Raw genomic sequence first — 20,713 nt, 5'->3', positions numbered from 1 at the left:
AATTCAAGATTTTCAACTAATGGGAGACATCAGACAGGTCTCCCCAGAAGATAATAGGTCAATTGGAAACACTTTCTAGGTCTCTTGGCTCCTATCTTACCACCCTACGGTTGATGTGCCTGCATCAAATTTGTAGGTACAAGATCGTCTTACTTAAGGAAAGAGCAACAAGCATTGCCCAGACTACTTACTGTATCAGAAAAACGTGACTAAATGAGGGATGCTGTTAAAACTGGGTTACACTCAGAACTCTTTGGTCCCTGGTTATCACTCTTGACTTGGCCAAGGATGTGCAGCAGTTAATGCATCCCCTTGACTCTCTGAGCTCTCCACATAGACCCATCCTCTGATTGGAGTCCAGGAGGGGAAGAGCCTTCAGTGTGGTGGCCCCCCTCCTATGGAATTCCCTGCCTCTGGAGGTCAGGCAGGCACCAACTTTGTATTCCTTTCGGCGCCTCCTGAAAACATCATTCTTCCAAGAAGCTTTTCCTTAATGACTAGCCACAGTTCACTGTGCATTTTGCTTCTTTTAAAATCTATTTTAAAGTGTTTTATTCTGTTTTTATTTTATTTTATCTTGTACACCAATTCCAAATTTTCAGTGGAGAGCGGTATATAAATATTCTAAATAAAATAAATAAATAAATAAATTGCAGAGAGCATTGGTGCGGGGTGGGGTGGGGCTCTCTCTTGTTACACCAAGCTTTGGAGCAGACAGGTGTGTATTCATACTCCAGAGCTCTGCGCAAAATGTGACTTCCTGCTCCCCTCTGTGTGAAATGAGAGACAAAAATGGGGGGGGGGATTTGCAGAAGCAAAAATGTTAATGACAACCACAAAGCATGACTAATTACGATGCCAAGTCAAAATGTGTGAGCCCCTGGTTCAAGTGATGTAACGCTAACGTTTGTTGCACAAGAAATGCAAACAATATGGAGCTCACAACCTACATATTCCAGATGTTAAGCACTGGACCCAGTCTGTGTAGTCAAAAGAACTGGGTTCAGATGCCAGGCAATCCTAAATCTCTTCACCACTTCCCACTCTGGCTTTGACCCTGGGGAATGCTGTATGCCCATCGTTTTACAAAACAGAGGTTGCGTGTCTCAATATCTTCGTGTATATTACTACATTGGAGAGTTCATGATGGCACTAACTTGGACTAGAAGGGAAAGATATGAAGATCAGCACAAATACTGACTAGCTTTCAAGGACTGGATACCATGTAAACATGCTTGAATTCACAGTAAGTCTCCCATGTAGATGCACACCAGTTTGATGCCTGTGTAAACAACATTCCCATCTTCATATACCCAAGATATTCTCTGTGACTCTCCCAGGCCACTAGAATAAACGAAGCTGGACCTCTGCTGACAGAGGTATGCCGGTGATTACATGACAGACTTTGTTTATGAGTTGGTTCACCCATGCACATACATCACTAGATTATTCAGCAATTGATGACTTGCTGCTGAATGTGCTGACTGATTACAATGAAAAGCAATGTATTTGGGATGATATGAAAGTCCTGTGATGGTGATAACTTATTAACAAAGGCAAGTCACCTTGATGCTGCACAGATCAAGTGATGAACTTGCATAGGTGAAGCAGCTCAGAGAAAGGTTTGATAAAGCTTTCCAAAAACTCCTTTCCCTAAAAGTAGTCTGATTTTCAACTAGTGATTACAAAAATAGGACTTAACAATAATATTAACAATAAGAACAATATGAATAATACAAAATAATCATCATTATATACTTTTTTGGAAAAATTGTTAACACAAACCAGCAAAACAGACTCCCCACCCATCCCCCACCCCTCCACTGGATAAAAAAAAGTGAAGATGTACATTTGTATAAAGACCAAGTTCTCAGTACAAAAAGAGGGAGAAACAGCTTGAAAATGGACATCTCTCTGTAAGGCAACACGTTACCTTTCATCGACTTTCTGGAGTTACATTGGGATTGTTCGGTGTTTTTTTAGAAAACGTCAGAACTTGGCTTGCTTCAGTTTATCGATGTGATAACACAGTTTCAGTGCAGGTCCCAACTTCAGGCCCAAATATTTCATGATCATGTCACTTTTCAGTAGCAATAAAGCATTGCCGTCAATCTCCTAGTTAAAAAAAGAAAGTAGGAATCAAAAAGTGGGGTTGATAAACTATATTGCATAGGAGGGAAGCGAATCTCGCAATGAGCTCAAAAGGACTGCTTTATTGTGCCCTTTTTGGATTACTAGCCATCCTATGTATGGGCATGGGAGACTGACATAGGTGAGCCTTTGGAAGAAGATAACTGGCAGTGTATCTGGACTTCTTTTGAAACTTTATCAATTAACGTCAATATAAAGGAAGCACAATGCAAAGTTCTCAGTAGGTGGTCTATTAATCTGGCAAGGCTTCAGTTAATACAGCCAAACTATAGCCAATCTTATTGGAAGGGGTGAGGCCAGACTGGTTCATTCTTTCATCTTTGGTGGAAATGTTCTTCAACAGTGCAGGAGTTTTGGAACATGATTGCTGATTACTGTCAGGAATTTCTCCATGTGAGACCACTAGTAACTCTCATATTTATGCTTCTTCATGTTTTTTACCCTAATGACTCTGAGTTCCTGCATAAAGATCTCCTTAAGTGATTGTATATAGCTGCAAAGTCATGTACAATGCATAATTGGAAATCACCAAAGCAACCAACTAAACAGCAGTGCACTGATAAAATTTGGGAGGCTATGACTTTGTATAAACTTACCCAGACAGTGCAACAAGCAAGGAATCCTAATTTTAAGAAAGACAGCATGGCACCACAGTTTTTATTTATTTCCTGTATAGAAACCTTTGGAATTGTTGATCAAATTCTAACCAAGTACAGTCGCCTATATTTTTTCTGACTAATATGTACGTGTGCACACACACTTTATATATGCTGCATAACTTGAACTTTCATTCTTTCATTAAACAGTGAGCTAATAATAGTTTCCTGATCATTCATCCATCTATTTATTAATAATATGTATAACCTGCCTTTCCTCAATTGAACTCAAGGAGGCTAACAATAAATTGAAACAATAATTATAAATAAAATAAAAATGGCAGAATCAAAGTATAAAAAGCACAATTATCCATTAAAATAATTTAACCAGACAGCTTTTAGCAAGGTAAAACAATCCAAGAAAACCATTCATGGAACAAAAGTCTGCCTTCCCTTTCTAGGCAGTCAAGAGGGACAGGGAAAGCAGCCCTTGAGCGCCAGCATTGTGATCAGCCACCACAAAGGCCCTCTTCTCCCTAGTCCCAGCTAAGTGTACTTCTGGAGGTGATGGGGAAAACAGAATGACCTCTGCACTTTTCAGAGGACCACATAATATTTTAAAGGGAAGGTGTACAGGTATACACAGTTCTCACTTGACAGGAGCAAGTATGTACTATTCATTTTGAATTACTTAGGTATATTACCTCAACTGGAAAATCTAGAGTGAGTAGTAGCCCTAAGTATGGCTGTGTGGAATGCTCCCAATTCAGCATTCCAGGGTGCAAAAGAAAGGGTGAATGCAGGGTCGTGCCATGTGTGGTCCTCCAGATGTTGTTGGACCACATTTCAAGTTCCTGTTGGACTACAACTCCAGATGTTGTTGGACTACAACTAACCAAACCACTCAGTGGTGAAGGATGATGGGAGTTGCAGTTCAACAGCTTCTGGAGGATCACATGTTCCCCATCCTTGGCTTAGCAAGTGCTTTGTAAAGCAGAAACAGGATGGCATTCAAGAACTCAACATAGCCTCCATGGACATAGGCTTTGTTCAATTATAGATCTCATCTGTATTAATAATTTCTCCAGTGGTTTATAACCGCCACCAGGACTTATGACCGATGCTAGCATCTCACACACTCTGCTGGAAGGCTGCAAAAGTATACAGCAGCTGGAAATATTTCATGTGGCTTTATTAAGATCTAATCCTGGGAACGCTGACTGCCAAGCCTAATATTTCAAGCTTAGTGTTAAGCACTGTGAAAAAGGCCCACCAACCAACGCAAACGGGCATTAAATCAGAAGCCTGGCTTCACTGTGACTACTTAAAGTGTAACACACTTTTCTTGGTAATGAAACTGAAATGAAAGGATTGCTTTGCCAACCCAATTCCTTTGTGCCATACTCCTGCTCCTGTTTTCATAGGAGCAAAATAGACTGGCTTGTCCAGCAGTAAAAACACTCCGAACAAGAAAGAACATAAAGGGTGGTCAGCTAATTGGAAGAAAGCTAGAATAATCAATACTGAGATGGTTCAGCTCCATGAAACAATATATGCTTTCTGTTCTAATATCCATCATTGGAAGAGGCAGGATATAATTGTAAAAGGGCAGGTTTAATTGGCCTCAACTCAAAAGCTTTACTCTACCTTCAGTATTCATTTTCCAGCTACAGATCAGAATTAAATGAACAGCCCCATTGCACTGTTCTGCTCACTGTTGGATTGGCTTTCCTATTTGTTAGTCTTCCTTGATTTTAATCTGCATTCCTTATCACTTCCTTTCTAATTTTTATGCAGGCTCCTTTTCTAGGCCCAAACTCTCCTGAAACTCTTCCGCACCTCCCTCAGAAATGCCGAGAGGGCTATTTACTGGCAAGGAAAGTACACCTGGGAATTCTGGGTCAGGTACAGGTTGTCTTCTTTTGCATCTTGTCCCCCGGAGGAATGAAATGCTGCTTACTCAGAAGCCTTCCGACTAACTTAAAAGAGAACTATTTTCAGTAAACATAACAAAGAGTCTTGTGGCACTTTCAAGGTGAACAAATTTATTCTGGCATAAGCTTTTCTGGACACTGTCCACTTCATCAGTATAAATGTGTTCATCTTTAAGGTGCCACAAGACTCTTTGTTGTTCTTGTTGTAACAAAATAACACGGCTACCCCTCCGGAAATTCAGTATACATGTTGTTGGTCTTGAGTGAGAAGCGGGTCATCGCCTCTTCTTTTGTAATCCTGGCATGTCAGGGCCAAATTAGCTGGCTGAAAAAGCAAGGATTTCAGGTGCTAGCCGGGAATGTCAATCGGCGTCCAGGGCTTCAAACTAAATTATGCACCTGCTCCGTAGAATCATTTAACTCACCGGAAGACATGGCTAAGGTTAATGGAGTAATCACTTGTCTCTCACCTCTGGAGTCTTCCTGCTAATCCAGTTTAGATATAAAGGCTGAACAATTGCAAGGAAATGAGTAATTCAACGGCATAATTGAGCTGAATTGTGTGATGGCCTTAATCAAGCATTAGACCTCTTGTATGTTTCTCCGTGAAGCTGGCTGAATTATAAGCAGCAGGTTAGCGGGTGCTTCAATATGGAACATTTAGTGGCTGTACACCTTTTAATCTACAGCAGTTATCGGGCTACGGTGCAGCACAGAATGCTAGAATTCTGCTGGGCTGTTCTCATAAAAGCATAAAAAGAGCCCTGCTAGGTCAGAGCATCCCATTTCACAAAGTTGCCAATGTGAGACCTCTTGGAAGCCCACAGGAGGAAGGCTTGAAAAGGCAAGTGCTCTCTCCCACTATGATCCTTCAGCAACTGGAAGACCACTTCTTCAAGCAACTGGAAACGAGCCAAAATAGAACAGAACATGTCAGCGAACTAGCAGAAAGGAGCTCTGCTAACCTCTTCTGTCACTTTTTAGCTTTAGGAAGCACTAGCTTCCTGCAGCCGGTGGACACCACTGGTGCAACAGGAACAGTGGAGGTACAATATTGAATACTGCCCATTGTTATTCATTCATGTAATGTTTATTTACTATTAACATTTATTAACCACCATTACAGGCATGCCAGGTGGGAACGGGCCTTCTTGGTGGCTGCCCCAGGGCTCTGGAACTCCCTTCCCAAGGAAGCTAGACTGGCTCCCTCCTTGCTATACTTCCGGAGGCAGGTAAAAACTTTTTTGTTCCAGCAGGCCTTTGGCGAATAGTCTGGAGCTGTTTATACATTGGACTTCTTTTAAAATTGTTATTTGTACAATTTGTAAAATTGTTATTTAATATTGAAGCACATTTAATTACATTTTTAACTTTTGTATATTTCTATTAATATGTTTTAATTGTATATGTTTTAATTTTGGAAAGCCGCCTTGAGGCCCAGTATTGGGGAAAAGGGAGGATATAAATAAATAATCTGTACAGCACCATGAAAACTTGAAGGTGCTATATAAAATAATAATAATAATAATAATAATAATAATAATAATAATAATAATAATAATAATAATAATAACATGCCTCAAAAGCCATCAAGGCTATGTACAGCCATTTAAAACAATAACACATTGCAACATTAAAACTTGAATGTTAAAAACAGAAAAAACTTACAACATTTGAAAAGGCAAGATTGGAAAGATGCATCTTTGCACCCTTTCTAAAGGCCAAGAGAGTGGAAGCCAATCATAGTTCTAGAGGGAGCACATTCCCCCTTTGGGGGCAACCCAGGAGAAAGCCCTTTCATATGTGCCTGACCAACAGACAATGGTGCTCTCAAAAGGGACTCTCCTGAAGATCTTAGTACTCAGGTAGGTTCACAGCAAGATAGGCGGTCCGTCAGATACCTAGGTCCTAAGCCGTTTAAGGCTTTAAAGGTTAAGAACAATGCCTTGAATTGAGCCTGGAAAGCAATTGGCAACCAGTGCAGGTCTTTCAAGCCAGGTTTAATATGGTCCTCGTACTGTGCACCAGTTAGCAGCCGAGCTGCTGAATTTGGCATCAATTGAAGCTTCTGGACCCTTTTCAGGGATAGCTCCACATGGAGCACATTGCAATAGTCTAACCACGATGGAACCAAGGCATATTGTCACCAAGCCAGATCAACTCAGGAAGTATTGCAACTGGCGCACCAAGTGTAATTATACAAGCACACTCCTTGCTAAAACTGCCCACATGAAGAAGCAGGAACAGCATAGGGTTAAGGAGCACTTCTAAGTTGCAGACCTGATGCTTCAGTGGGACACAACCCTTCCAGAACAGGTTGAATTCCAGCCCCTGAATCAGGCTTTCTAGTGACCAACACCACCACAGTCTTGTCTGGGTGTAACTTCCAATTGTTCACCCTCATCCCACCCACTATTGAAACCAAGTGAAGTTCAAGGGCTCCATCTGCTTCCTTGGTGTTACATGACAAAGAGTTGGGCATCATCAGCACTTTGGGTGTCTCTGTTGGCACCTTACACCAAAGCTCCAAATGACCTCTGAGTGTTTTTATGTAGATATTATATAAGATGGGGGTACAACATAAAATCCTCTTTGACTCCTCAGGCCAATGGCCATGGAACCAAACAGTAATCCCCTATCACCATCTTCTGGGCACAGCCTGATAGAAAGGACCATAACCACTGCAAACAGCACCCCCAAGGACCAGCCCCACCAAACAGTCCAGAAGGATATCAAAAGCCACAGAGGTGTCCAAGGGACATACACAAGGGTCCCCTCAATCCAGGAGGGGACCCTTGCTCCCCTCAATCCAGTTCCTGGTGTAGGTCATCCACCAAGGTAACCAAAAGCAGTCTCAGTCTCATATCCTGGCCAAAAGCCTGACTAAAATAGATCCAGATAAATCAGTTTTAGCCACATGGTTCTGGAGTTGCAATGCCCCCACCTCTTCTATCACCTTAGCCAAGAATGGTACATTAGAGACTGGCCTATAGTTAGATGGATCTCCTGGGTCAAGGGAAGATTTCTTTAATAAAGGTCTTATTACTGCACCTCTTTTAAGCGAGAGGGAATGACCCCCTCCCACAAAGATGCATTAATCACTTCCTTTAGCTGTGGCACCAGTCCCACCCTGGCTGATTGAATCAGGCAAGAAGGGCAAGGGGGCCAAGGGCACAGGGGGTGGCCCTCACCACTGCCGATGTCCTGTCCACATCCTCGAGATCTACTGTTCACACAGTGGCCAACCAGATGCCCACTGGAAGTGCACAAGCAGGACTCCATGAATTTGTCTATTCTCCTTTTGAAGCCTTCCAAGCTGGCAGCCATCACTATATCTTGTGGTAGCAAATTCCTTAACTGTGTGCTGTGTGAAGAAGTACTTCCCTTTATCTGTCCTGAATCTCCCACCATTCAGCTGACAGACATCCTGTATAAGAAGTGCCTACAAATGTGCCCAGACTAGACTGTTCTCAGACTAGCTAAGTTAACATCGACACAGGGGTGTTTGGGGTGACACAACATATAGCAAGAGCAGCCACATAATTTGTAGCTGCCAGAGGACAAGTGCGCCTCAGACCTGTGCAATTTCTGTCCCATTGGCTCAAATGCAGCCCATCAGCCCTATACTGTGGCCTGCCAGGGGCTTCACAACCTCTCCATTTTTTTCAGTCCCAGGCAGACAGCCAACCAGGGAATTTATCAAGGACCTGGTACATTGTCACACTCTCCTGGTGGGTGTCACTTGGCTTGGTGTATCACAAGTTGCGCAGGCCTGGGTTAGTCACCTGAAGATTAGATTTGGATAATCTCATTCCATCGTGGACAACTTCCTACATACATGTTTTCTGAAGAGTTCCACGTGGGGTCCTAAAGCGTGAGGGTCAGCATCCTTTACGAACCAAACCACGTCATCAACCGTCCAGGTCAAAGGGTTCTTGCTTGTGGGCCGAATGACATCTTGTCTTTCTGGCGAAGGACTTGAGGCTATTGGTGTGAAAAGAAACAACAAACAACGTCTGAATTACAAAATCAGCACACTGATTGGGTTGCTTCCATTACAATTTTTCAGCCATTACTTGTAGAACCACAACAGCTGTCATCCATTGGACCTGTGCCATGCTCACAGTAGCGGTGCTTCCAGATGAGGCTTTTATCCCAGTATCACCCTGCCTCGTTCATGGAAATTTATGGGGTGGGGGTGGTCCAGATGACAGTATCTTCCACATGTTGCCATCCCATGTTTTCCTATTACTTCTTCCCGGGTTTTTTTATTCTTACCAGGGAAAATCCATTCAGAAAAAAAAGAAGAAGAAAAAGACAGAATAGCTGCACAGGGCCTCTTGACTGTCTATGCTTAGGAGCCCTTTGTCCAGAAACATTCTGAGTTTAACCAGTACCTGCATGAGACTTGAGATCTCCTCCACGTCCCACCAATGTGAAACATACGGTATGGGGGGGGGGCTTTCTCTGTTGTGGCACCCAGCTATGGAATGCCCTCCCCTTGGAGACCCGACTGGTGCCAACGCTGAACTCATTTCAGTGCCAAGTTAAAACATGGCTTTTTAACAAAGCCTTTGATGGCTAAATTCACCAAGGCTGCACTTAGTTTAAATTGTTTCTATTGCTTTTAAATTCTATACTGGTTTTAGCTTGATTAATGGTTTAATTTGTTTTTAGCTGTGTATATTTATTGTTTTATACTGTTTGTATGATTTTATCTGTACGCCGCCCTGAGATCCTAGTGATATAGGGCAGAATACAAATGTTTTAATAAATAGTCATTTACGTTATTAGTGCTTGTTCATTCTTGACCTGTTCACATGAGGGAGAAGTTGGAAGTCAGGAAGGCAGAATGTGAATGTGAACTTATGCTGTATCCAGGCATAGTGAATTAACTACACACCCTAAAGTACAGTCCACCCTCCACTGTTCCCCTTTCCTACTCTCCTGTTGCCCTAAGAGAAACTCTGCTGCAGGCCTGTATTTTAGGTTCCCTGCCAGGAAGCTGTATAAAACATTATTTTATACATTTGTTATGTTACTAACACCTTTGTGGAGCTTGAATGAGCAATCAAGATTCAACAGGCAATACAGGGTAAAAGGCTTTCATCCTCTTCCTAGATGCCTCTGATACAATGACACAGGAGTGCTCTGTTCTTTAGCTAGGTTGATGGTACAGAGATGTTTGGGTTGACATAGCACAGAGCAAGAGAAACCACAAGAGTCTGTAGCAGCAAGACAATGAGTGCTGTGGGCTGGGCTGGGAAGAGCTCTGGAGAATCCACATGACTTCTTTTAATGCTGAGAAAGGGGGAATAACCACCATTGGGAAATGCATCTCTATGGCCTCCAAGCAGGGATCAGTAATGTTTAAATTAGCTCAGAACATTGATTTTCCTGAGTTACTGTCCATTCCTATTCATGTTTTCTTGAAATTGTCCCACTAAGTTTAATGGGACTTACTTCCAAGTAAGTGTCTATGACAGAGAGAGGCCAAGGGGGGAAAGAGAAGAAGTCAGCCATTTTGAATCAGACTGCTTAACAGAAGCCATCTTCCTCAATTGGTGAACTGGGTTATAAAAATATAAAGGCCTCAGTCTCCTGCTGGGGGAAGGAAAAATATGCCAGCTGCCATACTCTTAATGGAATAACCCCTGCTATCATAACGACAGGCAGCTGAGACAGTGGCGTGAGAGTACAGCATCTTCCCATCTGGAATTAAAAGCATGAAGATGCTAAACAAGCCAAAACAAAAAAGTTAGTAAGAAAATTAGAAGCACAAAGGAGGGCTTTTGTCAACTGTTTCTTTTGGTGTTCTGGTAGGCTATGGGCTGCTTCACACAGGATATTCTTTCCTAGAGGAAAAGAGGGGAAAACAACAACATCTGGGTATGAAGTCACATAGGATATGTCTGTTTTGCTTGTTTATGTATGTCTGGAAGTTAAAGCACACATCAACTTCCAGATTCATGGAAAAGGAGTTGTTTCCTGGATTTTCTACAAATGATGGGGTATCTGTGTGCACCCTTCTCCTGACATTGATATCTGGGTCTGTGAAGGAAATGTAAATGTTCATGTGGGGTAACTAACTCCTGCTGCAACCTAAAGATGTTTTACTGCCCCGTCTTCTCCTAATCACTGGCTTTCATAAAACAGCGTCCCAAGAATGTCTATTGGGAGAGCTACTAAAACTGCCCTAAGATGAATGTTGTGCATGTGACTTTTTAGCGACATCAAGGCTGAGATGATTTAAGGCCACATCAGCCCCTTTCAACATTAAATCAAGGCAATAAAGCACATTGGGAGGAAAGTGCATTTATGTTTTTAGTCTCTGTAGAATTATACATCTCAGTTGCTATCACTATGGCCTGTTTCCTTCCTGAACTCTACCCCCTTTGTGAGCGCCTCTCCTCTTACAGAGAGCTATATTATGTTGAATAAATGTTACCTGCTTGGTTTGTACTTGCCTCTCTGGTATGTCTGCTTATGTGAGAACGTGCATGGAGAAGGGAAGGTGGATGAGCTCAGAGGAGGTGACATAATGTGAAAAAGGCTATCATCTATTTGACACGTTGGGCTCTATCATGAGTAAAAAGCTGTTGGAAATAGCAAAAGCAATTTGCACAGGAATTTCCCAGGTTTCAGCATAGCACGCAGCTAGAAATGAATCATAATATTTGTAAAAGATTTAAAGTTAAAAATGATCAAATTTCATGAAACTTGACATAACGTTTGATTTTAGTCGCTACAATTCGGAACTGAAACTCTGCAATGGTAAATTTGATCATCAAAGAGTCTAATACAGTTACACAACTTCCTACAACCACAACTTTCCACAAACTTCCTTAGGTGCTTCTGGGCAGAAATGCTCACATGTTGCTACAGTATTATTATTAATTATATTATTATTATTATTATTATTATTATTATTATTATTATTATTATTATTATTGCACAGAGAGGCCAGTTTAAGCTGCGAGGAGATGGAGAATGACACTTACGCACAAATGCCCAAACATTTACATTAGGGATGCTTATATTTTTCATAATGGAAGAAGACCTTCCTATTTTGTCATGGTTCTGGTGGATTGTTTGGAGATAGTAGCATAAGATATGTAGAGCTTCCTTCTACTGATTCAAACTGTTAGTACATCTAGCTTAGGAGCTCTGACTATTCTGACTTGTAAATATGCTGTGTCTCCAAAATCTCAGATGCAGGTTTTCCCCAGGCTCCTTATCTAAGATCCTTTTCCTAGAAATACTGGGAGCTGGTCCCTTATGTACAACTCACAAGTTCTATCCTTGAACTATAGATTGACTTATAATTGTAACTATTTAGATGCTTGATTGGATTTTAATTCAATTTTATTTATTTATTTATTTATTTATTACATTTCTATACCGCCCAATAGCCGGAGCTCTCTGGGCGGTTCACAAAAATATTTTAGGGGAATATAAATTCACATGGAGAGTTTCAGTACCTGGAATTCTTTCTTCTATGGCTGTAAGGGTTTGAAAATCTACCATTCTCAACCTCCCCTACACACAGGATTCATGGTGTACAGACTGTTGTGAGCATAAACATGTAAGTAACTGAAATTAATTTAATGAAAGATAGGAATACAAAGCCCCATCACATCTAGGTCAAAATGCACGGCTCCCGTCGCTTCTCTGTTGTTGCTCTGGCATCCCTTCCTGAAAACAAGAAGTAATTAGGCCCATTCAGTCCAGTAGGAGAGAGCAGCAACCAGACTTTTTCTGGGTGTGTGTGTGTGTGGCACAACAAAGGCCAGAAAAGGCAGAAGACGTGCAAGAGGCAGATGACGTCATGTGAGCAATCCATGAGTGCCCAGTAACGAGCGTGCAGTAAGACACTCGCGGATGGAGCTTACAGTGATTCACCTCCACAGTAAAACGTATGAAGCTGGTCTAGTGTACGTTGGCTAAACATCTGTCTCAATGTGCCTAATAATCATGTTGAGTGTGCAGCGCTAATTTTTGCTACAATAACTGACATTAAACTCAAATGAATTATATTTTTGAATTTACAAAGAATGGACTGCAGGATGTTGCAGTGCTATGCATGTGCAAATATGGGCTGATGGGCCTTTGTATTGGGAGTTGATGTAAAATATAAGAGTATAATTACAGGAGGAAGAGATCTCTGTACTAGAAGGAAAGGAGTGACTACAAATCTTCTCATTAGAAAGCCATAATTGGTGCTCAGGTGGAGTCAGGTAGTACTCTAGGATCCTAGCAGAACAAATGCCCTGCTCAATGGCTAAAAGGCCATCTGGAATTTTTGCCACTGAGCTGTAAAAAAGAAAAAGAGCAACAATGTAAAACAAATGCCACCATATGATCCTTAGTAATACTAAATATATCTGAAAGTATATTCCAGGTGTTAACAGGTGGATAAGGGCAAGAGAAAGCTACGTATCTCTCAGATCTGATAAACTACTGCTCTTCTAACCATATCAAATTTGCCAGCATCAGCATTCAAATGGGGTTTTATTTCCTACAGCTGTAATGCGATAGGTTGGTAATATTAGGATCATGGGAATATTGTCTATAGGTGGGTCGTCTGCCTCTACTGAACTTATAAAAAGCAGGTCAAATTCCACTTTATTTTCCTTATATAAATATATAATATAGCCTGTGGTAAAGAGAGTCTTTTAGATTCATAAGGTTTATTTACTTATTTACAACATTTATATACTACTCCCCATTCAAAATTTCAGAGCGGTGTACAAAATAAGATAAAACAAAACAGAATATAACACTTTAAAATAGATTTTAAAAGAAGCAAAATGTACAGTGAACCGTGACTGGTCTATAGGACAGCATCATTTGGCCCCCAAGATTATGTCAAATTACAGCTTCCAGAAATGTCACAATCGAAATGGAAACAGATGACTAATCAAGGTACCTTTCAAAGGCATTAAAAAAATTAAACATATAAGAAAATCTTGTATCAAGTTATCTGTACCCTAGAATCTTTGTATTTCAGATCCAAGTAAGAATTGCAAATGTGGAGTAGAGACATGGGTAAAGGTTAATATTACTGTAAATCAAACATTTACTTATACTCTACTTTTCTAAATATTCATAGAGGTGAACATTACAACCATTACAATAATGCGAATATGAAATCCAAGCCTACAATTAAATGCAGGATCTTTTTCCAAAGCATCAGGCACTAGATTGAATTAAAACCATTAGCCATCCATTGTTATTATTTCTTTAATGCTTATAGAGAGGACTGACTTTACAGCCCTTCTGAATCCTGCATGAATAGGTTAAGACAGGACTCAGTACTTTAGCATTTCTAAGTATCAGAGCCAATGCAAATAAGCCCCTGCTATGTTTTTTTTTTTTATTGAATTCATGCAAAAATACACCTTCCCCGACAATTTTAATTAATGGGAATTGTTCAGATGTCAGATACATTAGACCCACACCATGAAGGGCTTAGCAAGTTAAAACCAGCATCTTGAACTGGGCTCAGAAACTAAATGGTTGTCAAAAGAGCTGTTGCAAAATTGGTTCTTTTTGTGCAGTTTATGTGGGTATTTTTGTTTTTTCTGGAGTCCTACCTGTATATAAATCCTGCAATTTATGCATCTGAAATTATTCACACCAGGGATTAAATACATTAATAACAATCTCATCTCTCCCATGTCAAAGGTATCCTAGGGCATTGTGTCATCAGAATTAATCAAGATGATAAAGAATACTCAGATTACAAAGGGAGAGGAGTGTTTGGTACCAATAATTATCCTTAAAGATCATAATTTAGGTAAAATCCAATTTCCTGGCTTTGGCAGGTGGCAAGGAAAAAAATGTAAATGAATTGTAGGGTGCTTAGAAACTCAGGAAGCATTTCAGAGGGAAAGTGAACCTATTTAACTGTTTTTAAACACAGCATGTGGAGGGCCTGGAACCATCTGGTACTGTTTGGTTGTTTAGGTAAAACACCAAACCTTGGCCGGCTGAATAGATTGAACCTTAGTTATTCTATCTCAAGACTTGACAGCGCAATTGAAGCTAAAGAAAGCATTGCCTCAATTATATCAGTTGCCTTTCTGTTAGGAACTAGTCTAAGAATGTTCTGATATTAAGGCTACTTGGAAGCAAGTTCCACTTAATGTGAACACAAGTCCCACTGAACTCAGTGGAGCTTAATTCTGGGTCAACATGCATAGGATCATGCTCTAAGCGATCAATGGACACTTTCTACAGCAGCACAACCCTAATTTAAGCCATCTTCCATTTATTATTTGATTATTTATTTATTTATTAAGACATTTTTAAACCACCCTTCATTGTTGGGGATACCAGGGTGGTTTCTTATATAAGAACATGGTAGTGTAAGGCTTATTACTTGAGATTTACCAGACTGATTTTGCTCATTTTTGTTTTAAGCCAAAGCTTGAGCTGTGTAGACATGCAGAAAATTTTGAAAGTTAGAAAAAAAATCAAAGCTTGAGCTTTAATAGCAAAACAATATGTTCCTGTGCCCTGGCCTGAGTGACTTGGTGAATACAGCTCCCATATAACTGAGCCATGCAGCTGTGCATGGAGGAAAAACACAAAGGCATCGAACCCACTCTCAAAGTTGCCATATTGGTGGCAAGGATGATGGTAGAGGAGGCGGTAAACGCTCTGAGGTGGAGGCAGAGGAGGAAAAGAGGCAGCACTAGGAAATGTCTGGTTTTAAAATTTGGGGGAAGAGGGAATGAGTTGGGCTTGAGCAATGGGTATGAGGAAGCATGGGCCAAAAGTCCTTGTTTGTAACCTCCATACAGCTTCTAGAGAACTGACATAGCAGGAGTAAAGGAATAGTATGTTTCATGCTCAGACTACTAGTGCCTATGGTGACATGAGCTTTAAACTAATACAATATTAATAAAATATTACATAATGCAATAAAATACTAAGGAACAAAGGAGAACATTCAGGTGGTGGGAGAAAAGAATCTAAAGTTCTTTGGATCTGCATTGGATTCAATAGTTTAACAAGGAAGAGAAGGAGGAACAGATGGAAGAAGTTTACTAGGTTGCCTGAGGTACTTTCCTGGGTTGAAAGGAGTCATATGACATTAGAAACTGAGGATGGGGTTAGTCTTATTAGATGTGTTGTGGATAGCACAAATTGAAAGCCCAGAAAAAGTAACTGAAATTAATTTAATGAAAGATAGGAATACAAAGCCTTGGTAAAAATCATATCATGTGAAGCCCCAGACTTTGTGTCCTTTGCCTTCAGTGCCTCTTTTTCCGTCCCTACTCAGATAATTCATTTGATTACATTTAAAATTGATGATATACTGAAAACTTTGGTTCAAAACCTTGTGATTATACAGACCCCTAAATCAACTGTAAATATTGACTTATCCTAATGAGAGACTTTCTAGGAGATTTATCAGTCCTTGCCAAGAGTGCCCTTCATCTTCTGCTTCAGGAGTTAAAACAACAAGTTAAGCAAAGAATATACTGTTCAGCAAGAATACACTGAGTGATTCCCCCACCCCCACTTCATCTCCACCAATACTTCAGCTGTGACTTGCTATGTTAAGGTAAGGGGAACTCCGCTGCTGACAAGCTGTGGTCCCAAGGGGGAGCCAACGCAGCGCAATACAGCACAGCAGGCTGGACATCACAGCACCAAGGAGAGCTCCTAGAGAGCAACTTTCTCCAGCAAGTTCTGAGACCATACTGAAGCTTCTTATGAGTGGGCTGCCAGAGCCCCCTTTCAGTCTCCACCCCTTCCTTGCAAAGTGGACAGTGTTACAGATGAAGGGGAAGGCCTCTTGCCTGGAACCCAGCACTCTGTCCTTCTAAGAGCTCGTGCCAGGTGGACTCCATGGACTGTGGAGCTCTGGGGGGGGTGTAACCTGGCCTACTGCTGGTTCCCCATGCTCTGTGTCCAGGTCCCTGCTGTACTCTGGGGACATGACATTTGCTTCTGGGCTCTTCCTATTCCTAGGTTTCTTGCACATGCTCCATTTGGGGAGAATGAATGCACAAGGGGGTGGGGGAGTTGCTGTGGCAGCAGACTCCGCCCCTAATCGGTGCATGTCCTAAAGCAAGTGCACTAACATAGGCTCTCTTCAGATGTAGATCAGCCTTCCCCAATCTGCTGCCCTCCAGATGTTTGGGACTACAACTCACCACTCTCATGACCACTGGCCATGCAGGCTGGGGCTGATGGGAGTTGAAGTCCAAAACATCTGGAGGGCAGCAGATTGGGGGAGGCTGATTTAGGACAAGGGTGAAGAAGCCCTCCATGATGTTGCTTCCCCCACCCCCTCCAGCCTGCTTGTCCTACTGAAACATTCCATTTGGGAGGGAATTAAAAGGAAACTTGCAGGGGCTGAAGTGTGAAGGAGTCTTAAACCTTGGCCCTGCGCTTTCCTTTGCATTAAATTGATTCTCAAGAAATTGTTCTTAGGGGCAGGGGTGGGGGAGGAAAAGGGATATTATTTTAGATATTTAATCACAGCAACGTGATCCAAGGAAACATTTACTTCATTAAAACTGAACAACATAGGAATGGTAAAGAGTAATAGCCCTTGGGAGAATTTTTTTAAATCTCATATAAATTGTATTCATTAACACCTTGGCTTAGCTGAGATTTACTTTGATGAATTTTACTTTGTTCATGCCACATGTAATTCCATCAGATTTAAGGAGAAGAAAAAGAGCTCATAAATAGTGAGATAACAAAAAGCTATCTGAGTTCAGCATAGGAAGTAAAATGTACTACTGCAACTTACAAAGGCACTATACATGCATACAGTTCCAATAGATGGTCTTATGACTGTATCTAGGTTGGGGGCGGGGCTCGTTGCCATGACCACACTCCTACATACATGCATCCACTGTACATGCTGCTATTATTCTTATTATTGTTGTTGCATTTATATCCCACCTTTTTTCCTCCAAGGAACCCAAGGTGGCATACATAATCCTCTTCCTTTGCATTTTATCCTCACAACAACAACCCTGTGAGGTAGGTTGGACTCAGAGTCTGTGACTGGCCCAAAGTCTCTCAGTGGGTTTGCATGGCCAAGTGGGGACTAGAACCCGGATCTCCCAGCCTTCAGTCCAACACTTTAGCCACTGCACTGCAATTCTCATCAGTCCTTCCACAAGAACCAAATCAGAAGATGTATGAAATGAAATGCATGAATATGGAACTCAACACAATCTTAGAACCATGAGAGAATTAAATATATTACATTACCACTTCTGTTTCCTTCCAGATAAGTTCCATTTCGGGTTGGGCTTGATGTCTGATGCCTCAAACTAGCAGTTGATGGCCCTCCAGAAGCCAGCTGACCAGAACGATGACTACAAGAGGAAGAGGATCCTCCACCATGACGTCCATCTCCAGAACTCTGCCTCATAGAGTACACAGATCCCATACAATTAAAGGCAGAATCCGAGGGATCTATGCTGTAGTGCTTTGTGGTCACTGGGTCAACCAGGTAATCTTCAGGGATGACTGTTTCTGCTCAAAAGGAAAGGATCAGGGGTTAATGAAAAAATCATTGATTTTCTATGAAAGCGAAAGTAGTTTTTTAAAATTAACTTTTTCTGCTTTCACGCAGTCTTCGATATCAGACAGACAGCTTGAATCCATTAGAAAACTAAAGTGTGAACAAAGTTGAAAGAACTGTACTATGTGAGCTTTAATTCATCGATGAGGATTTATAATAGGAAATGGATTTGAATTAATTTTTGCGACAGGAGCTCTCTAGTCCTGAAATTAATTAATAATAAACTGGTTAACTGCAGTGCTTGGTTTATTTCCGAATGATTTTTTATGTAGTTAGAGAAAGTGTATTATCTCTTATTTCTTAGGCTTCGCTCATGCTTTCCTTTTTGCCCCCCCCCTCTCTCTCTCACTCACTCACACACACACTGTCTCTAAAAGACAACTGTGGTATCCAATACATGGACATCAGGAGTAGGGCAGGGTTGCCAAAGGGGGGGAGTGTCAGGTGGGGAAAGGCAGCCCATACTTAATTTTTGATCAATGTGTGCCTAAGCAATATAACTATACAAATTGGATGGCCAGACTTCAGTGTACTGCTAGAACATTGGAAACTCTCTACCACACACACAGAAAAAAGTTCCATAACTTCTATTTTAATTTATCTTTATCTCAGTTTTTGCAGTGTTTCAATATGTAGGCTTTCCCAATTCAATTCCTCATTAATATTTGCCCATGTCACTTTCTTTCTTTCTTTCGCTTTCTTGTCAGTGGCACTGCTCATATTATTTCATCCTGAAATCACCCCGTGACCCCATCCTTGTATCTTTTTAAGTGCTATAATATTTTTCTTATAATGGGATGACCAGATGTGACCCATCCATTTTCAGTGTTGTGAGCTCCTGGTCACCCAGACTTCTCTTTTGTTTTAGCTATTCTGCGGGTTCATCCAATTGCCTGCCCTGCTTCCTAGGCATTGTTGAGTAGATCCAACCAGCCAGAAAGCCTTATTTTAAAGACTGCCTAAATAATTAATATCTGGGTATTGTTGTTGTTTTAATTTTGTATATAATGCTGAGAACGATTCAGCATCTTTGTCAGGTCTGATCTCACCCTAATGCAAACAACTCACGGAAGTTCTAATCAAGATGACACTCTAGAGAAGCCTTACAGAGGGCCTTTCTGCTCCTTCAAACCAACAGTCATCACCCCAACTGATCTTTGCTAATGCATTTAATCTTCCAGGAGGCTTTTTATTTTGAGCTGGAAGCCCCTCGCCAGGTGTATATCATAGGTGTGTACAAAGGGTGTGACAGGCGTGCCCAGGCACACCCTAATGTCTCAAGCAATAAATGCCGAATTAAGGGGGCCACTGTGTAGGGATCCACAGGGTGATCCAGACACAGCGAGTATAGCCCTCCAGCTACGCCGCTGCTGACTACCACCACACCTGACAGTGTGTCATTGCTTCCAGCAACAGGAGTGAAAAGGAATCGCTCTGCTGGGAGCCTCTCTGCCAGGAGCCATGCTTCAAAGAGGGCAGGAGGAGGGACCCCAAAGGCTAATATCACCTTGTAAGCCCTCCTCCAGCCAGTGTCACCAAAAAGCCCCACCAATACTGGGGCTTGAGGAGCGTCTCCTCATTCTCCCCCCTCACCTGCAACGGCCGTCCCATAGTCATGCAAGCCAAACATGGAGTAAAACTTCAGTTTCTACAGTATTAAATAAATAATGAATGAATGTCCTTTATGATTAAGTATTCAATAAATGTTCACCTTTTTAAAAAAATCCCTGGGTGCACACCCCTACAGCGTACATCTGCTTCTAGCTACCCTGAGCACATTCCACTGGAGCTGCAAGAGAGGAATCATGACTGACATTTCCTCCTCCCATCCCTCCTGCCTCATTTCTGGTTTTCATGCCAAGGGGCAAGACAAACATCTCCCCCACAGGGATAAAGGTGTGGCACACCAACAACACAGGCATGTACAATGAGAATTACTTCGAGGTGGCAGGATCTATACTACTACTTTATAATGGTTTATAATGGTTTTGACAACTGTTCGGGCCCAGGACACATTACATATACCATTTTCAAATCATTGTCAAAGTGTTATGTGCTTGGTGTAGATCTGGCTGGTGAGAACTCTGCGAATGTTTAGCTCAAAATGCTTATCCACCGTGGCTTAGCGTGTCATCTGAACAGGGCCTATGAAAGCAGTATATGGAATGTGGGTTGTGCCCCAACAGTTATCAGTGCACTTCAATACTGCTATAAAGCAGTAGCATAGATCTAGCCTTTGGTAGTTGATACAGGAGAAGGCACTCCCTGAGGTACAGTTGTATTTTAACTATCTATTAACTATCAAAGAAAAGCACGCAACTACCTAATTTAACTTTGTTAATAGTGATTCATCTCTGAATCTAAAATTTCCCAAGAATAAGAATCATTTTCTTGTTATGGCTATATACTTCTCACTAATAAGCCAAACTGCTGCTCTTCTCTGGTTTGCAGAGCAGTTCACATATCTGATA

The 20,713-nt window shown here is 41.4% G+C and overlaps 1 protein-coding gene across 2 annotated transcripts in view; it reads right to left on the bottom strand.

Moving 5' to 3' along the window:
* Positions 1-1,989: 1,989 nt before the first annotated feature.
* The window catches only part of SCML4 (Scm polycomb group protein like 4), a 49,621-nt gene continuing 30,897 nt past the window's right edge, over positions 1,990-20,713 (bottom strand). The window contains exons 5-7 of one of the 2 annotated variants that reach the window (XM_063124837.1): positions 17,927-18,196; positions 8,520-8,665; positions 1,990-2,115 (exon numbers count right to left, since the gene is read on the bottom strand). In XM_063124837.1, the coding sequence (XP_062980907.1) occupies positions 1,990-2,115; positions 8,520-8,665; positions 17,927-18,196 (542 nt within the window). The remainder of the gene's footprint in view (positions 2,116-8,519; positions 8,666-17,926; positions 18,197-20,713) is intronic. The other variant, XM_063124836.1, reaches the window with a different exon arrangement.

This window comes from Elgaria multicarinata, chromosome 4 (genome assembly GCF_023053635.1).
Source record: "Elgaria multicarinata webbii isolate HBS135686 ecotype San Diego chromosome 4, rElgMul1.1.pri, whole genome shotgun sequence".
NCBI classification, from domain to species: Eukaryota; Metazoa; Chordata; class Lepidosauria; order Squamata; family Anguidae; genus Elgaria; species Elgaria multicarinata.
The sequence above is the reverse complement of the archived record's forward strand: the minus strand, read 5'-3'. Positions and strand labels throughout refer to the sequence as shown.